Source organism: Idiotropiscis lumnitzeri, chromosome 14, assembly GCF_059441095.1.
Source record: "Idiotropiscis lumnitzeri isolate Australia: NSW breed Sydney's pygmy pipehorse chromosome 14, RoL_Ilum_1.0, whole genome shotgun sequence".
Taxonomy (NCBI): Eukaryota; Metazoa; Chordata; class Actinopteri; order Syngnathiformes; family Syngnathidae; genus Idiotropiscis; species Idiotropiscis lumnitzeri.
Window position 1 is genome coordinate 19,191,633 of NC_142404.1, and position 16,417 is coordinate 19,208,049.

General features: G+C 44.0%; 1 protein-coding gene and 1 non-coding gene across 2 annotated transcripts in view; both read left to right on the plus strand.

The window, feature by feature from the left end:
* The window catches only part of tmeff2a (transmembrane protein with EGF-like and two follistatin-like domains 2a), a 74,747-nt gene extending 59,669 nt beyond the window's left edge, over positions 1-15,078 (plus strand). The window contains exons 6-10 of the mRNA XM_088314831.1: positions 2,779-2,927; positions 6,496-6,543; positions 7,351-7,459; positions 12,302-12,460; positions 14,486-15,078. Of these exons, the coding sequence (XP_088170957.1) occupies positions 2,779-2,927; positions 6,496-6,543; positions 7,351-7,459; positions 12,302-12,460; positions 14,486-14,582 (562 nt within the window). The 3' untranslated portion in view covers positions 14,583-15,078. The remainder of the gene's footprint in view (positions 1-2,778; positions 2,928-6,495; positions 6,544-7,350; positions 7,460-12,301; positions 12,461-14,485) is intronic.
* A 1,044-nt stretch (positions 15,079-16,122) lies between these two features.
* Positions 16,123-16,204, plus strand: trnas-aga (transfer RNA serine (anticodon AGA)). The gene has a single exon. It is a non-coding gene; the product is annotated as a tRNA-Ser (tRNA).
* Positions 16,205-16,417: the final 213 nt, after the last annotated feature.

Consider the following 16,417-nt stretch of genomic DNA (forward strand, 5'->3'; position numbering starts at 1 on the left):
GGCAGAGACCCGTGTCATGCAATAACGGTGTCGCCTCCTAAATTGAAAATGATTTCTGAATGGCGTTGTGTTGATGTTGGTGGCAACTTTGTCATGGTAATTAAAAAAGTTGAAACGGCGGTCAAGCGAGCCGATACGCCACAAGGGAAAACTTCAACGTAAGTCAACTAAAGCTTTTGCGTCGGCATTAATGACTCATCATCATGTTTTTTTTTGTTTTTTTTTTTCATCAGAGCAGCCCGGTCCAAAGTGGCCCGGTGGTTGGTGACCACTGCTTTGTATTGTCGTCAGGTGTCTCGGTCTTATTGAGGTTCTTCGCGCATTCCGTCAGAAGCTTGCGCAACTTTGTGTGAAATCTAACAAAGCCGCAACAATCTCGTTTTCTTTCTTTTCACTGATCCATCATCATTAAGGCGATCTGCCATACTTTGCGGCACGTCATTTCAGTCAACATCAACATGAGCTGTATCATCAAGTCGATTGGGAAGGTGCCTGCCTGAGGCTATTTGTCTGCGCGCGTGTGTGTGTGTGTGCAAGACAGCCCAATGCTGGTGCTTCAGCGAGAGCCGGGAGAAAATGAAAAGGCTGTGAGAATAATGACAGATTTATAATTACAGTGTCTAGCATCTGCCTGAGGGAGGTTATCTGCAAAGTTAGTCCTAATAAAAGCTGACACACCGCGGCGTGCCACACTGCATGCATTTGTGTATACGCAAAGGTACACAGGAAACGGGTGTTTATTGGGCCGACTTCAGAATTGAGGTGTTGATTAGAACCTTTATGCTACGTTGTCAAAATGACACATCCGGCCGATTTATTTCATTTTTTTTGTTCTCGTCGAGGTCGCAGGTGAGCCAGAGCCAATCGCAGCTGACTTTCGCAAGAGGGCACATCTTATGGACTTGTCATCAGTCGTTTATTGGGCAAAAAAAAAAGCATGCAAGCTGCACACAGGAAACAAAGATTACGCAATCTCTTCCTGCTTGAGCCGATTGTGCCGCTTCATGAGTGGAAACAAACAAATTGGGGGCAGAATTAGCCTTCATTTTTATTAGCTTATAAAAGCAAATCTGTTTCATTTTAAGTGGCCACATTTCTCTTTGAAATTCATGCGTTGATTTAAAAAAAGGAAAAAAGAATCATGTTAATAGACTCAGTAGTTGGTCAGGTGTTGTCATGGAGAAGAAGCAAACGCGGGAAAGTAAAAATGCAAGACCGAACAAAATAATTGAGTCACAAAAACACGAGTAGTGTCGTTGCAAAAACAGAACACACACAAATCCAAACTAACGAGACAACGATACACACTTGGCAGCTTGGAGGCAGCTGACACGAGGGGGCGGGACGACAAGCACAGGTGGACGCGATAAGCTAACGACACACACAAAGAAAGCCAAGCGAAATATCAAACCAAAAGCACCCAAGTAAGATCATTTCGAGGAAGACTTTTTCTTTTATCTTGTACTCGTCCGTCCAATGTTGTCGCTCCAAATGAAAACGCTCACGACGGCATGACGTTTGCATGAAATATTCTTTCAAATGGTTGGTAGACTTGTGAACAATGTTCTTTGGGATTCGTTTCAACTTGTGAAGCGCCACCTCGGGTCGAATTGACCCGGCAAGGCAATTATTATTCCATGAGACGAGCCGGACCTGCAAAAAGGCCCAAGGTGACGTTTGACATCATGGCTTTTGTCACCCGTGGAACACGTTGACGTAATTGTCTCCAATTGTGCGAGGCAGGAAAGCTTCACGTGTTGCCTCACAAAAAAGGTTTCATGGCGAGAAGTGGAACGCACACGCGCCGCTCGCCAGAGGCTCAAAAGAGGCCATTTGAGTTCTTTAGTCAAATATGGAGAAAAGCAAACATTTAGTTAGCCGCATAAACTGCATTTTAATTCATGCCATTGCCTATAAGGGAGAAAAGAATTCATGATGAATTTAATCAGGCCGCCTTATGGGAATTTGGTGCAACATGGAATATTAAAACATGATGATTAAAACATTGGGAGATTTTATTTTTTTCAAGCCGCCAAAATGCTAATTATTACCAAAATGACATTTTTCCTTTCATGTTACGGGTCAGAAACTCTCAATAATTGAAACAAAGTCATTTGTTTTGCTTGTTTTGATAAGAGTGATCGATCAATCAGTAAATAAAAAAACTCAAACTAGGCCTCACACCTTTTTTTAACCTCACTGGTTGACAATTCAATGTAAAAAAATAAAAATAAAATAAAATACTGCACAAGTAAAATTTCAGTGTAGATTTTCTTAGTTTTACATCCGGACTTGAGTCAGCACTTTGTAATTATACCGGTCTCTTTTTTTGGGGGGGGGGGGGGTACACGAGTCCAACGTGGTCCCCACTTGAAACGCGGGCGACCGCTGTGGCGTGTGCATTATCCGCTTTCAGCTTCATCAAGATAGTGTCAGTTGTGGAGGGACATAAAGAGACGGTAAACAAACTCTTTGGCATAATGGCATGCTAATGCTCGGATATTATCAGCAACCAAGTTTGTGCTTTCCAGCAAAATGTGCGCTTTTCTTATCTCTTTCTTTCCTTTGTGAGGTCTTTTATCGGACCGGCCTGCCGTGCAGCCTGTCTTTTCTTTTTACAAACTTTAGACTATTTCGCTAATGTGTCACATTGAACGCGTCAAAACACAATTTGAAAAGGATTACAATATCCCGACCATGTATTAGCTTGCCTTTTTTTTTTAGTGCCTTTAACTGCCGGGTAAAATGAATGTCATTTCTGTGTAACTTGCGTTGCAGGTGCGTGTGTAACATTGACTGCTCCCACATCAGCTTCAATCCAGTCTGTGCCTCTGACGGCCGTTCCTATGACAACCCCTGCCAGGTGAAGGAGGCATCCTGTCAGAAGCAGGAACGCATCGAGGTCAAGCACCTGGGCCACTGCCAAGGTCAGACTCAAGACTCCGTCAACATTCCCAAAAATGATTTGCGTGGGCTTCATTTGTGAATAACTGGACACGCTGCTTTTTGGGCTTTTTAATTCAACAAAACATTTCACGTGAAATCCAAATCACGAGCCATTTCCTCACATCTCGAAAGCTACTCTTTAAGAGGAAAAAAAAAAAAGAAATATCAGACCAAAGCATTCCAAAAAATCAGTTTTGAACAAAAGACGCCTACTCAATAAGGTGACATCGTTTTCCGACATTTGGCAAACAGTCGAAGCGACCGTGAGAGTTGATTGACGTGAGCTCAAGTTATTGGCCACTCAAGCAAGCCGAGGTAACCACGATAGGAAAAAAGAAACAGCCACAGCTTGGTTTTGGCCAAAGGTGCTCCTACCCAGCTGGAAGGTAAACGAGCCCCCCGAGTAGAAGCACCTGTGGCGCTTAAGATTGGTTGCTAAATAGTTTGCAAAAACAACAGACCAAATGACGACTGACCATTAATATCGATTCGTGAAAAAAAAATGTAAACTGCTCACATTTGGACATACGAGTTTTTCGCCCGAAGTGAACCCCCTGACCTTCGCGAGATCCCCATTTAAAAGGAATACAATTTTTGTCATCACTATTAAATCGTTATTCAACCACACAGCTGATTCTGTAAAGCGCTAACAAAATGCCTGCAAACAGAAAGAAGCTAGTTTGAAAGAAAAAAAAAAAAGTCGAGATGCTTCTTTTATAAGGTGACTTTTCTGACCAGTTTCGCGTGTGAATGTTTTTCAACAAAGCCACTTTAATTCCGGCCAACAAACAAACATGAGGGGAATCTTTTTTCTTTTTTTTTTTAGGTCAAATGCGCTGTCCATGTACAAGTATTAAGTCGCTGCTCACAAGTGAACACGTAGCTCAGGGGTCCTCAATCCTGTTCCTGCAGGTTTTCCATCTCCCCCTGCTGCAACACAGCTGATTCAAATAATCTGATAATCTGTAGAAGCTAGATAACAATCGCTCAGGTGTGTTGCACCAGGGAGAGGTGGAAAACGGGCAGGACACCGGCCCTCGAGGAACAGGATTGAAGACCCCTGACGTAGCCGAACCTCACCTGGCTTGGCATGTTGACTGCAATTCCCCCTTTCTTCTTAAATTTCTGTCAGTGTTGACAAAATGTCATTTCTGATCATCAGCAGGAAGTTAAGATTCCTTGAACTTCTCAAGTAGAACCCGGCTGGTTGCCAGAATACGTCCAATCAAAAACAAGGACCATCTGTTGTGAGAGCCATACAATGCGTGCGCGCCCTTCAAAATACATCATTATTTATTTTTATGCTCAAAAGCCTATTATTACAAAAGGCAAATAAGGGAAATAAGAACAGCACACCCCAGAGTCTCCCGCGAGCTCGACTGGCAACTTGAAAAACATGCCGGCATCACGGAAATGAGGCGATGCCGTCAAGACGCAGCTGCTGTGCGGTAAAACTCGAGCAAATCTTCAACCGAAAGCAGCAGGACGAAGCCTAAACCGCGAAAGGACGAGGAGATTGCAAAATAACATCCACAGGAATACTTTTGGAATGTTTGGGGAAGCTGAAAATCGCAAGGTGAAGCGAAACGACGACCTCGCTGTGCAAAATTGTTCAGTGTGCTGTAGTTGGATATCAGAAAAAGAAAGTATGACCTTACAAAATTATAATGATAAAGTAAATTATTATTCATGTCAGAAAAAAATGATGATTTCAATATTTACAAATGCTTAGCAAATACATATTCATGTGTACTTATGAAGAAGCGCTCCCCAAAAATCTCTTCCACGATGACGGTTGACTTCCAAATTGTTTTCCACTTCTAACGTAACGTGAATTTATTTGCTCGCGACTCAAACTCTGTCCCACTCTGGTGAAGTGAAGTCCAAAAAAAAAGAAATAGAAGCCGAAGAACAGTGACGTTTGTTGCCTGCCTCCATCCACTCGACGACACGTTTGCGCTAATCGCATTACGGAAACCGTCGGCAAAGATAATCTGCCACCCCCAACATTACTGAGCGTTAATTGCCTTTTAGTCGAATGGCTTCCACTCTTTGTTTGTTAATGTTCCCAGCACCGAGATATTCGATTAATCAGCGTGTTTAAAACCCATAAAGTGACTTTTTCTTTTTTTTTTTACAGCTAATCCACGTGAACTGAAAATAAAGATGTGATTTTTTTTTATTTATTTTTTCTGCAAACGATTTGAATTTGTCTGCATTCGGGGTTACTTTGGCCGTCGTTATGCAACGGGTGAAACATGCGGAAGGTGAACGTGGTCATGTGTGCAGAAAGCAAATCAGCCAGCGGAACAACTGGGCCAAAAGGTGCTCAAATCAAAACGTTGCAAGCGGACGTGCCGCCTCTGCGGGGGCATCTGGGGACAATTGATTGGGGATTCCAGACCATAATTGGCGACAACGCAATCAGTCCTAACTTGCTTTGGGACCTGAATTGCCCCCGTGCATAACACGCTTTGGGTCACAATAACGAGATGGATGACGGTGCGCTCCATGCCGTTTGTTTCAATCAGGGGAGGCACCGAGAGAAACAAACGGCAAAGCCTCACTCGGTCCAGCCCGAAATTCGTAATTTGGGCGGGCCGCCGTGTGAATCGACCTCAATTTGTAGTTAAAGCTCCGAGTGGCGATGATTCACGGCGAGCCCTCAAAACCATCATCCAACTTTGACTGCTCTGCTTTAACTTCTTAATCCATTTTTAACGTTGACCTCATGATGTCCTTATTTGAATAAACTATCAGTGTTTAGAAAGTTGCATTCCTACATGGTCTGAAACTAAACTGAGTCCTCCCAGAATCAGCCAATTAGAATCTGATTGTGACGCATCAACACGTAAATGTGGTATCACTGCATGAATAATAAAAAAAAACGAGCACCTATAACGACTGTCAATGGGTTTTCACTTGTGGATGCAGCACTTCCTAACAGTTACACTTTTTGTCTTTTAGCGTGTAGATACGGGCCAACAACAATCTTAAACACGTGACACCAACGCGCAATTTGCCTCTGATATGACGACCGGAAATAAATGAGCCCAAACGAGCACCTTACTTGCTTGCTTTCTTCACACCCTGGCTGCAAAAGTGCAAGAAAATATTTTGGCAGAGTGACGGTGGGAATATAAAGCCCTGGCCTTTGAAAAGAAAATCACCGCAATATACTGATAATGAGTGGAAAGGGGCTGTTTTCGCTTTTGTGAAGTGCAATTTTCCAAGCAGCACCAATAAAGGGAGTACAAATAACAATTGGCGCTTATCTTCTGTAACCTCAGATGCATGTCTCTCTTTTCCAGCCTTTGTACAGTATAGTAGGAAGAAAAACAAAAAACAAATTTTTGGACTGGAATGCAGTGTCCACATTTCTATGCATTAAGTGGCAGGTGCGCTTGCTCCCTGCGCCCTTTTGTTGAGGTGAAATCGCATTGAATTCGCAAACTTGCCACTGTGGCATTTGTTCAAACGTGTTGCTCCTAATGGCTGGGGGGAAAGGTTTTGGCCCGGGATCAATGGCTCTCTCTGGCCTTTTTCCAGATGGGAACAAAGGCGGAGACGGACATTTTGCACCCACCGACATCACCGGTAAGTGTGCGTGTTTGTTGGCTGCTTGCCGGTTACACACATGGAGATTAATTCAAATTTTAGAAAGCAAATAGAAAAAATAAAAATCATCCAGCGTGCTGGAGCCAATCCCAGCCGTATTCAGGCAGTAGGCGGGGCTAACACCCTCAACTGGTCGCCAGCCAATTGCCGGGCACACAAAGACAAACGACCACTCGCGTTCACAATCACACCCAGGGACAATTTAGAGCGTCCGATCAACCTGCCATGCATGTCTTTGGAATGTAGGAGAAAACCGGAGTACCCGAAGGAAACCCACGCTGGCACGGGGGAGAACATGCAAACTCCACATTTGCGATTGGCTGGAAACCAGTTCAGCGTGTTTACCGTATTCTTCGGACTGTAAAACACACTTAACATCCATTAATTTTCTCAAAAATCAAAAGTGAGCCTTATAATTGGGTGCACCTTACGTATGGAGGTCGAATGAAAGTCGGACTTATTTGCTGTCCTGCTTCGTTTCCTTTAACATGCAGTAATGCGCCTTATAACACAGTACGCCCCATATATGGAAATTTCCCCAAAAAAGGCCTGTTCGTCGAGACTGCGTCTTATTGTCCGAAAAATACGGTATACATGCATGACAAGCATAACGACAGCCATGATTTATGACACGCATCACGCGTTACAGGTGTACTACATGTATTAAACATGCACCACATGCATTATGGATTTGTAAGTTACGCATGCATCATGGACGGACGAATGCTCGGATGTTCTGGATGCATTTTTGTGCTTCAAGCCCCGTTATCCATTTTCTCTCGCCAGGAAACGGGCAGGCAGATGGCCTGTACACCCCGTGTCCTGATCTCTACAAGAACTATTGCGTACATGGAGAATGTCAGTTCCCCAGTATACCTGCCCAGCCCTCATGCAGGTACACACAAACACACACACCCCCACAAACAAACACACGCACACGAACAAAGACAAACAGCTGTTGTGCATTACATTCACGCATATGTCGAAGGTCTGTGTAGAAAAGAAGGGCAGCCTATTTGTCCTTCACAGCAGCATTGCGCGGTGAATAGCACAGGCGGCATTTATTCACTCTCAATTTTAGGATCGGAAGCATATGGGAATTGCTAGATAAGAGATTTTATTAATCCCGGAGAGAAAAGAAAAACAAAACACATGCAATAATACAATGAAAGCAGTTTCCTGAATATGTATTAAGACGGTGCATTATGAAATACATTCCATATTTACTCAGTATTTGAGTATACTGTGTATAAATAAATAAATGGATGGATAAATAGACATACATAATCCCGTAGACCCAAAAACACGTCTTTGTGGGGGAAGACCCAAAAGCAGAGAGGCCAAAACGGAGAACAGGGAAAAAAAAGTGGCGGTGGTGCCGGCGAGGGATGTCATTGCGAGAACGTACTTGTCTTGCCGTATAAGAATGAAGTGAAATTACACATCCACGACAGTAGGTGGCAGTGGCACTCTCACTTGTTTTTATTTTTATCTCAAGCAACTTGATGACCGACTTCTAATCTTTTTTATTTCAGATGATAAAATGTTCAATATATTCTTTGTTGTAAGTTGATCTATATTGTTTTTAATATTAAGAAGGATATTGTGTTATGCCAAAGTGTACTTTCAAACAATTCACAGACAAATGCTATTATTCATAGTCATGGCAGGGGGCTGGGGTGGCCGTGAAATGTTTTCTTGTTCCCGGGAGCATAACGGAAAATAATTGAGAAGTTCTGAGTTCAAGTAATGAGAACTTGTTGTATTGCATCAACATGTTTGAATACTGATAATAAGTAAATGAATTGCAACTGGTCCAACGTATCAAAACGATGCATATTATTTTGTCCGCATTGCAGAATGCAGTAGCATACTTGAAGTGAGATTAGGCGTCATTTCATCATCATTAGAACAGAATTTTAATCAGACTTGAATTGATAACGTTATGTTTTCACAAGCTACGATGACGAATATTGCGATATCTTGTCGTCTCATCGTTAATAATAACGAGCGATTATTGACGGTTGCGTTATTGTCGCTGCTGAGAATCAACGTTCAACGGTCTTGGGTTCGTCGCCAAGTCAGTTTTCATGGCGTCATTTATTTGCCTGTCCGGGTTCTGTTGGAACGGCTCTGACCATCTCACAAGTTGCCCACGGGGAAAAAAAAAAGCTGTAAAGACTTTTTGGGATCTGTTGTGGTTTTACTATGTGTTTGACCCGCTTCCCGAGCTCTCACGTCATTCAAAAGTCGTTCCGTGTATGCGCCTGTTTGGCAGCACGTAATTCACATCAGCAAAGAAACATTAAGCAGTGTCCTGATTTAGAATCGTAAGACGACTTAGATCCGACTCTCTGAATGTATTCAAGTGGAGCACTCGGAATCCTCGGATGCCTTTTCTTTTCTTTCTCGGGGACATCCATTTGTGGCGCGTGCATTCACAATGCGCTCGCCAGCGCATAATGTGAGTGTCGGCGGACACAGTTTAACTTGGATGATTCAGCTTGCTTGGCTATTTTTGCAGTTGGCTTTTGTTTTCTCTTGCAAGCAAGTTTGACTTACCTGGGAGGCTTTGTTTCTTGCCCGAGGACACGCTAATGTGATGCCACGGCATTCCTAGATTCACTTTTTTCTTGGGCTGTAAACAACTGCAAAGACGGGAGAAAAAAAGGAGGAAATATACGCTGAGACATAGTATGGATTTATTTTTTTCCCAATTTCAAACTCTTCCTCGTCTAAATGTCTGTTCATCAAATGAGGGAGAGTACAGCTCCCCGCAAACACTGCTCGACCAATAGGGGGTTTAGCTTTAGTTTTAGCTTTCGGAAGCATGACGACTGTGGGTGGCGCAAGAGTTGCGAACGGGACGAGCGGCTTCAAAATTGTGAATGTTGAACAAGCATTGTTCAGCCCATGTTTTGACATACAAGTATCAATTTGAGGTACGGGTATTGCATGGGGGCAGTGAAGTCAACTCACCTCCCAACAAGCAGCAGGTTGGCATCGTGAACAAATCCCCCCCCAAAAGGTTGTTTCTTGCCACTCCCAACTCAAGTTTTCTGCCAAACTAAATAATTTTGGGGGGAACAGATTAAAGGCATTTCCATTCATTTCAATGGTGAAAGACGGTTTGACATATGAATGGTCGAAATTACGAGTGTGGTCTTGGAATGAGAGCATCCAAGACAAATCGCTGCAGCTTTGCTTACCTTTTGGCTTCTTCGTGAGTAATCCAGAAAGTGTTGTCTGGCTGTGGCTTGAAAGTGACGGATCTTCACCCAGGCTAGCTGCCAAGTCATGGGTGGAGGAACTCTGTGTAGGGAGCGGCAATGTTTAAATATGACAAGTTGTGAAAATTCACCCATTCTGAATTACTCAGGCACCTTTTCAGAAATAGAATTAGAATCTGTATTGGGCAGATAACCGGAGGGATTGAGATATTGCCCCCCCCTCCTATAATGGTATGCCTCAGTTGCAGGTAGGAGGCGCGATTACGTTAAGTCCAAGTAAGGAAATACGGGCACGCTTGAATGCACGCTGCTGTCTCCCGTCTCTTCTTCCACAAACAATGATCTTTAAATAAACCTGTGCCGTTAGCATCTCGCTTTGTGTTTCAATAAAATGACCTGCATTCAAATGTCATTTCTGTAGTGCAGTTTGTAATGTTTGGGCCTCACTACTCGTGATTAACCACAAAATGTGTGCCAACACACCCATTTTTGGCAACAGCAGTGACACAGTCACTAATGAGCCAGCGTGTGCGTCGCACATTATTCTCTCCGCTACACAAAATACACTTGAATGCAGACGGCAGAGACTTCCAGTCTGCATAAAAGCACAATGAGAAACCAAGACGGAAGCGCACCAACAAGCACGCAGAGGGAATGTGTAATTGTACGGCTAAGACTTCCATCATTTACAGCCTGATAGTGGAGCAGCCAGAGGGTCTGGGTATCTTTCTCAACTACTCGCTCTCTCTCTCTCTCCTGCTTGTCTAGAGTGACTTTTTTCTTTTTTTTTTTTTTCTTTTTTTGCTGCTGTTGCCAGAGCTGGGTGGTCAAAGATCTTTGCTGCCCCCTACTGGTTGCAGGAAGCACATGTTATATCTTAATGTGTCGACCCCCCCAAAAAAACGGCAAGGTTGAAATGTTCGCCTCACTCTGTGAGATGGAGGGTGAACTGCGACTGTGTGCATTCTGTACCAAACAAGCGTTTGCCCTTGTTTGCGGGTAACAATCTCCCCCGAGACAGCAAGAAGGCAGCTCAGTGGAAGACGAGATTGCGAGGCAGACAGGCGGAACGATAATAGGTGGACCATTGAGCTCCTCTCGGAGGATAGAGATCATCCAGATTCGGCTGTGTCTGTTTGTCTGCACGTGTCTGTCTGTCGTGGCCACTGAGAAACGGCAATATCGCAGGACTGCAGCGAAAGCTGCGACGCAAGGTGGTCGCCAAGCTGCAGACAGAACACATCCCAGGACAGACATCATCGTGTTTCTTGTTGGGTTCGCATCATTTGATGTATTCGTCATGTCAGCAAAAGCGGCTACAAAAAGGAGCTGCCTCAAGACTCAATTTTTTTCATCGTCTAGACAGGGCAGTCTTCGGTTTATGGCGAGCATCCATTTCTACGACACTGACATTCGCAAAATGTGTCCACACGTCGGCACAATTACAGAAAATAATTGTTGAAGAAACATTTCCAGGTCGTAAATATTCAAATGAAAAAACAATAACAGAGCCAATGAATTCATGTATTCATTTGTTTCACAATAAAAATAATGCATTTGTGGCATAATAAAACAAGAAAAAAAAATAAGGAGCAAATTAAGTCACTTTTCTTTTTCAACTCCAAAATTCTTAACGTCGGCGGTATTACGCAATCGAATGATCGGTGACTGTAACGATGAATCGTGCTTGCGTCAGAATCATTCACATCTGCATCCCAAAGCATCAATCAGTGCATCCAATTATTTTGCCACCTCCAAAATGATGTCAGAAGGCCGCCACATAAGCAGCATGACCGTGAACCGTTGCGACCTTCAGCCTAGGTTTTGAGCTCGAGTTCTCTTGTCGCTCTCGCTTATAACAAGACAAGCTCACACGGTTGGGCGGCTCCGTTATGCGCGTTTATCCCGTGTCTTGCATTGATTATATTCCTCATAATAAATACGGATGACTAGAGGGACCAAACCCAGAGAAAAATATTCAGATTATTTGAGCTTCTTTATACAATGCGCTTGCACGATCGTCCTTGCCGCGATTTGCCAATGATTGCCTGCCCCGCTTTCCCCAGGCACTCCATCAAACACAAACAAGGCCGGCTCCAAGATATTCGGAAAAAAAAAAACGGAATGGAAGTCTTTTGTTGCCACACCAGAAAAAAAATGAAAATCACGTTATAACATAATGGGCCCTCTTTTCATGCAAAGTTCAATGAGAGTTTTCGCATTTTTGTATTCAGGCACAGGTAGAAATAGGCGTTTGCGCCGATGTGGGAGCGAACAGAGCCGATCAAGTGGCTCCCCTTGTTCCGTTTAGGTTAGTTGCGCAAAATATGTTTATAAGAAACTGCAAGATCTCCACTTGCGGATGGTGTCAAGTTGGCCGCTACCGGCCTTCCATCCCCAATCGTGTGTCTGTACGTGAAAGCTAGCACTACAAAGTGATGCTGAACTTGATATTTTTTCTCTGTAATAGGCTTCTGCACTAAATACAAGTGTGTCTTGCCTTGCAGTTGCCACTCAGGTTTCAGCGGACCCCAGTGCGACACCAAAGAGTACAACGTGCTCTACGTGGTCCCGGGCTCGGGCAAACTGCATTACGTTCTCATCGCCTCCGTCATCGGAGCCCTGCAGGTGGTCATCATCTGTGTGGTGGTGCTCTGCATTACAAGGTGAGTCACGCGCTCACACGAGACGCACTGAGCCTTACTAATAAGCCGAGGCAGGGGACCGGAGTCGCACATGGGGACTTTGACCTGAACGCTCACCTTGTTTGTGTCGTTTTCTCTGCGTATGGAAACACAGACGCGGCACACCCGCGTGCGAGTCGGCTCTAGCCATCTATCTGTGAGACGGACAATTTATTGCAGCTCATAACAAGTGCGGCAAATAAGATGAGCACTTGTAAAGTGTCAGCAGGACAGGGTGAAAGCAGTAAAGTGGGAAAATATATCAGCCAAAACAATAACACCGAAAAGAGTCAGAATATCATCATAACGAGCCGTGGTGCCCGGTGACTTTCAATGCACTCCAAAGTAGAGGCATTCGTCCTTTTTAAAGTGCCCTTAACTTGTTTGGGCCAATGAAGTCATACTCCGCTTAACCGTCGCAGCAGTAGGCCTGTCGTCTTCGCTTTGCTACTCGTAGCATCCCTTCTTTAGACTTCCTGGTGCACTACCCCGCCCGCCGTGTCCTGTGCTTTCTGCTGCTCACCTTGGCCCTTCCTCACACTGTCTTGCTCGTCCACAAATGACAATCTTACAATGGCAGACTACACAGAACTGGAGAATATGGACGCAAATTCATAGGATGGTTTTGACTCTTGCGCAATAGCGGTATATATCGCGATATAAGCTTCCGTTGAAAAATGATACTGGAAGTGTTGCTAATTGAATTGTACAGTCCCGAGGTCCTCAATCCTGTTCCTGGAGGCCCGGCCTCCTCCCTGCTGCAACACACCTGAATCAAATGATCAGATAATCAGCAAAGTCTGCAGAAGCGAGATAACGAGCGTGGTCATTTGAAAGATGTGTGTTGCAGCAGGCAGGACACCGGCCCTCGGGGAACAGGATTGAGGACCCCTGATATAGTTCTTAAGCAAGGCCAAATTGATAAAGATGGAAAAAAACTAAGAAAAAAACAAAGATACAATTTAAGACTGTTTTTTCTTTTTGTTTTTGGCGGCGACGATGACATCACCAACGGGCGTTATTACGATTGGTTGGTGAAATCCAAATATATACCACAGGTCAAATTTCGACTGTCCATTGTTCCCTTTTTTTCTCCTCTCTGTTCTCTCTTCTGTGTCCAGTCCACTCTCAAACCGTGTTCTGACTGACAAAAAAAAAACGGGATGCGAATCTAATTTAATGAAACATCGTTTGGCTGAATGCTTATGGCAGTTGAGTAGAAATTGTGGCCGCACACACACACACGCACACGCACGCACGCCCGCACACGCACACACACACACACACACCTGTTCCGCTGACAGCGATGATTCATATTCATGTTGACGGACACGGACGGGCGGGCTACGGCACCCAAAAGGACGGCAAATGAAATCTGGATCCATAATTTGATCCCGACGGCTAATTTTCAGCCGTGTAAGCCCATCATCGTGTTTTTTTTTTCATTCACATTTCATTTGATCAGAGCCACCTGGGGGAGGCATGACATTCTGACACAAAGTCATTAACTACATTTGGCGCAAGTGTGTCGAAGCCTTCGAGATTAGTCGGATTTAGATTTCAAGTGACACATATTTTATATGACTGGGTGTGCCCAAATTGCTCATAATTATTAATAATCATCAAATCGGGGCAATGATAAATGAGATGATATATTCATATACAATAATATATAAAAAAAAAAAATATTAAATGTTCCTCAGTGTTAGGTTGGCCTGGATTGATCTACTCTTTCTTTTGCTAAAGTTCGCTTCGTGCATTGTTACAGAACAACATTTTTTCTATGAGTTTTGATTGATCAGGAAAGATGTTCCAAAACGCCTGGCAATTTGGGGAACTCTGCTTTGAAAATGGCTGAGAGTTTAGGAGTTCATCATCAAAAAGAAAAAATCAATTCTGTCATTTTGACGACTCTGTTCTCGCCAAAATGTTGCAGGGATTTCAAATGTGTTTTTCATGAGCTGATTGCGATTTGAAATTTTTTTTTCTCTGTCCATCCCCACGCAGAAAGTGCCCTCGCTCCAACAGGATCAACCGGCAGAAGCAAAACAATGTCCACTTCAGCTCGGAGAACACCATGCGCGCCTCCACTCGACTTATCTGAGCCCGTTGGACGGAATGGCCGTCGGCGTTATGGAAGGCGTGTCTTGTTAAATGTCCCCCCCACCCCAACCCTTCCCCTACACTTTGTAGAGCAAAAAAAAAAATGTAGGAACTGCTTCCCCTTATGTGGCTGGCCCCTCTGTCTCTCTCTCGACCGGTATGAACTTCCTCGAATGCCCGTGAAGGACGAGGAGCTCCGAGCAAAGACAGAGCTGGCGCACCAGTTGACTGGGAGACACTCACTCTCACACACACACACACACAGACAGACACACACACGGAGAATGTGGCGGACGGTGTCACTTTAAAGGTCTTGCCAGGAAGCACCAGAAGAACTTGGGTGGAAATGGCATAGTGGGGGTGGGGTGGGGGGGAGTTCTGACAATACTGAATGTGCGTATGTATGTGTGAGTGTAAATTAGATGTGTGAGTTTTTGGTAGATGCGGGTTAGCCGGTGTCTGTCATTTGTAGGCGAGGGGGGGGCAAAGCAAATTGGGGTTAGTGCAAAGCAGGGTAGGGGGGTTTTAATTGAGGTTTTTCTTTAATCCCGTTACTGGGGGGCGGGGGGGGGGATTCGGGGGGGGTGCTACACGTGATGCCTTGCACCTTGTGTTCTAGGAGACCCTTAACGGCGGTCCCGATGTTATTCTAGCGCTTTCTTCTTTGGTTGTGACAATGACTTCAGCTACTGTATCTTGGGTTCAGTTTCCATCAGTTCTTACTACGTTGTCTTGATGGGGTCATTTTTTTTCCTGTAAATGTAAATAAATAATTTATATCACAAAATGTGGCACTGCGGCGATTTACTTTCATGTTGTCGCAACATACACAAAATTGTGCAAATAGTTTCTCTTGCAATGAAGTGACTTCTTGAGACGGAGCGGAAAAGCTTCCATTTGCGACGCGCCTGCCACAAGACGGCAGACAGCGCAAGAAACTGTGAAACACCTTGATTGTGAAAGCGTTGACATTTGGTGTGCTACACCATGAGGTGCGATCGAGCATTTGGTACCTGGAACTCGACTTAATCCTGCTCTTAATTCTAAAAAATGCAATATAACAGCAAGCAAATATGCCACATACTCTTCATCGTCTGGAGAATATTCCCCTCAAAATAAATCAGAATTTGCTCATTTCTTAGCTGATGTTTATGTTTACTTTTTGGTAAACATCAAAGCGCGTGCTATAAATACAGATCATTCTTCAAAAAGAGCAAAACCATCTCACTTATTACAGTTCAGTTTACTCCCAATTCTCTTGTTCTCATTGTAAGACGAAACTGTTTGCAGCGCATTGTGCCGTCGACAGTGTTTCCTTTTTCTTTCTTTTCTTTTTTGCCATCCTGGAATATGCAGGTAGTTTGTCCCTACTATCTGAGCACTTCCATTCGCACGCAGTTGAATGGTGAATCTTTCTTTGCCCCCGTTAGGAACCCTGTTAGGACTTACGTTAGGACTGTTAGGACTCTGTTAAGATTTGGTTAGGATTTTGTAGATGTCTGACATATATGTTGAACTTGCAAATTCTACTGGGCACTCTGGTTGTCGTGGCCGAGCGGTTAAGGCGATGGATTAGAAATCCATTGGGGTCTCCCCGCGCAGGTTCGAATCCTGCCGACAACGGGATTGTACCTTTTTTTTTTTTTTTAAACTTTTGTGCTGTCAAAGGAACACAAGAGGACAAACCAGTGACAGTATGTTTAGATGAGCATGGTTACTGATGTTGGGGTCTCATATTTCTTCCAGAAATATTGATTATCAATCAGTCACACGAACCTATTTTGAACTCATTTTTTTCTCCGCTCTGGAAGTGTTGTTGACATGATCCTATTGCCA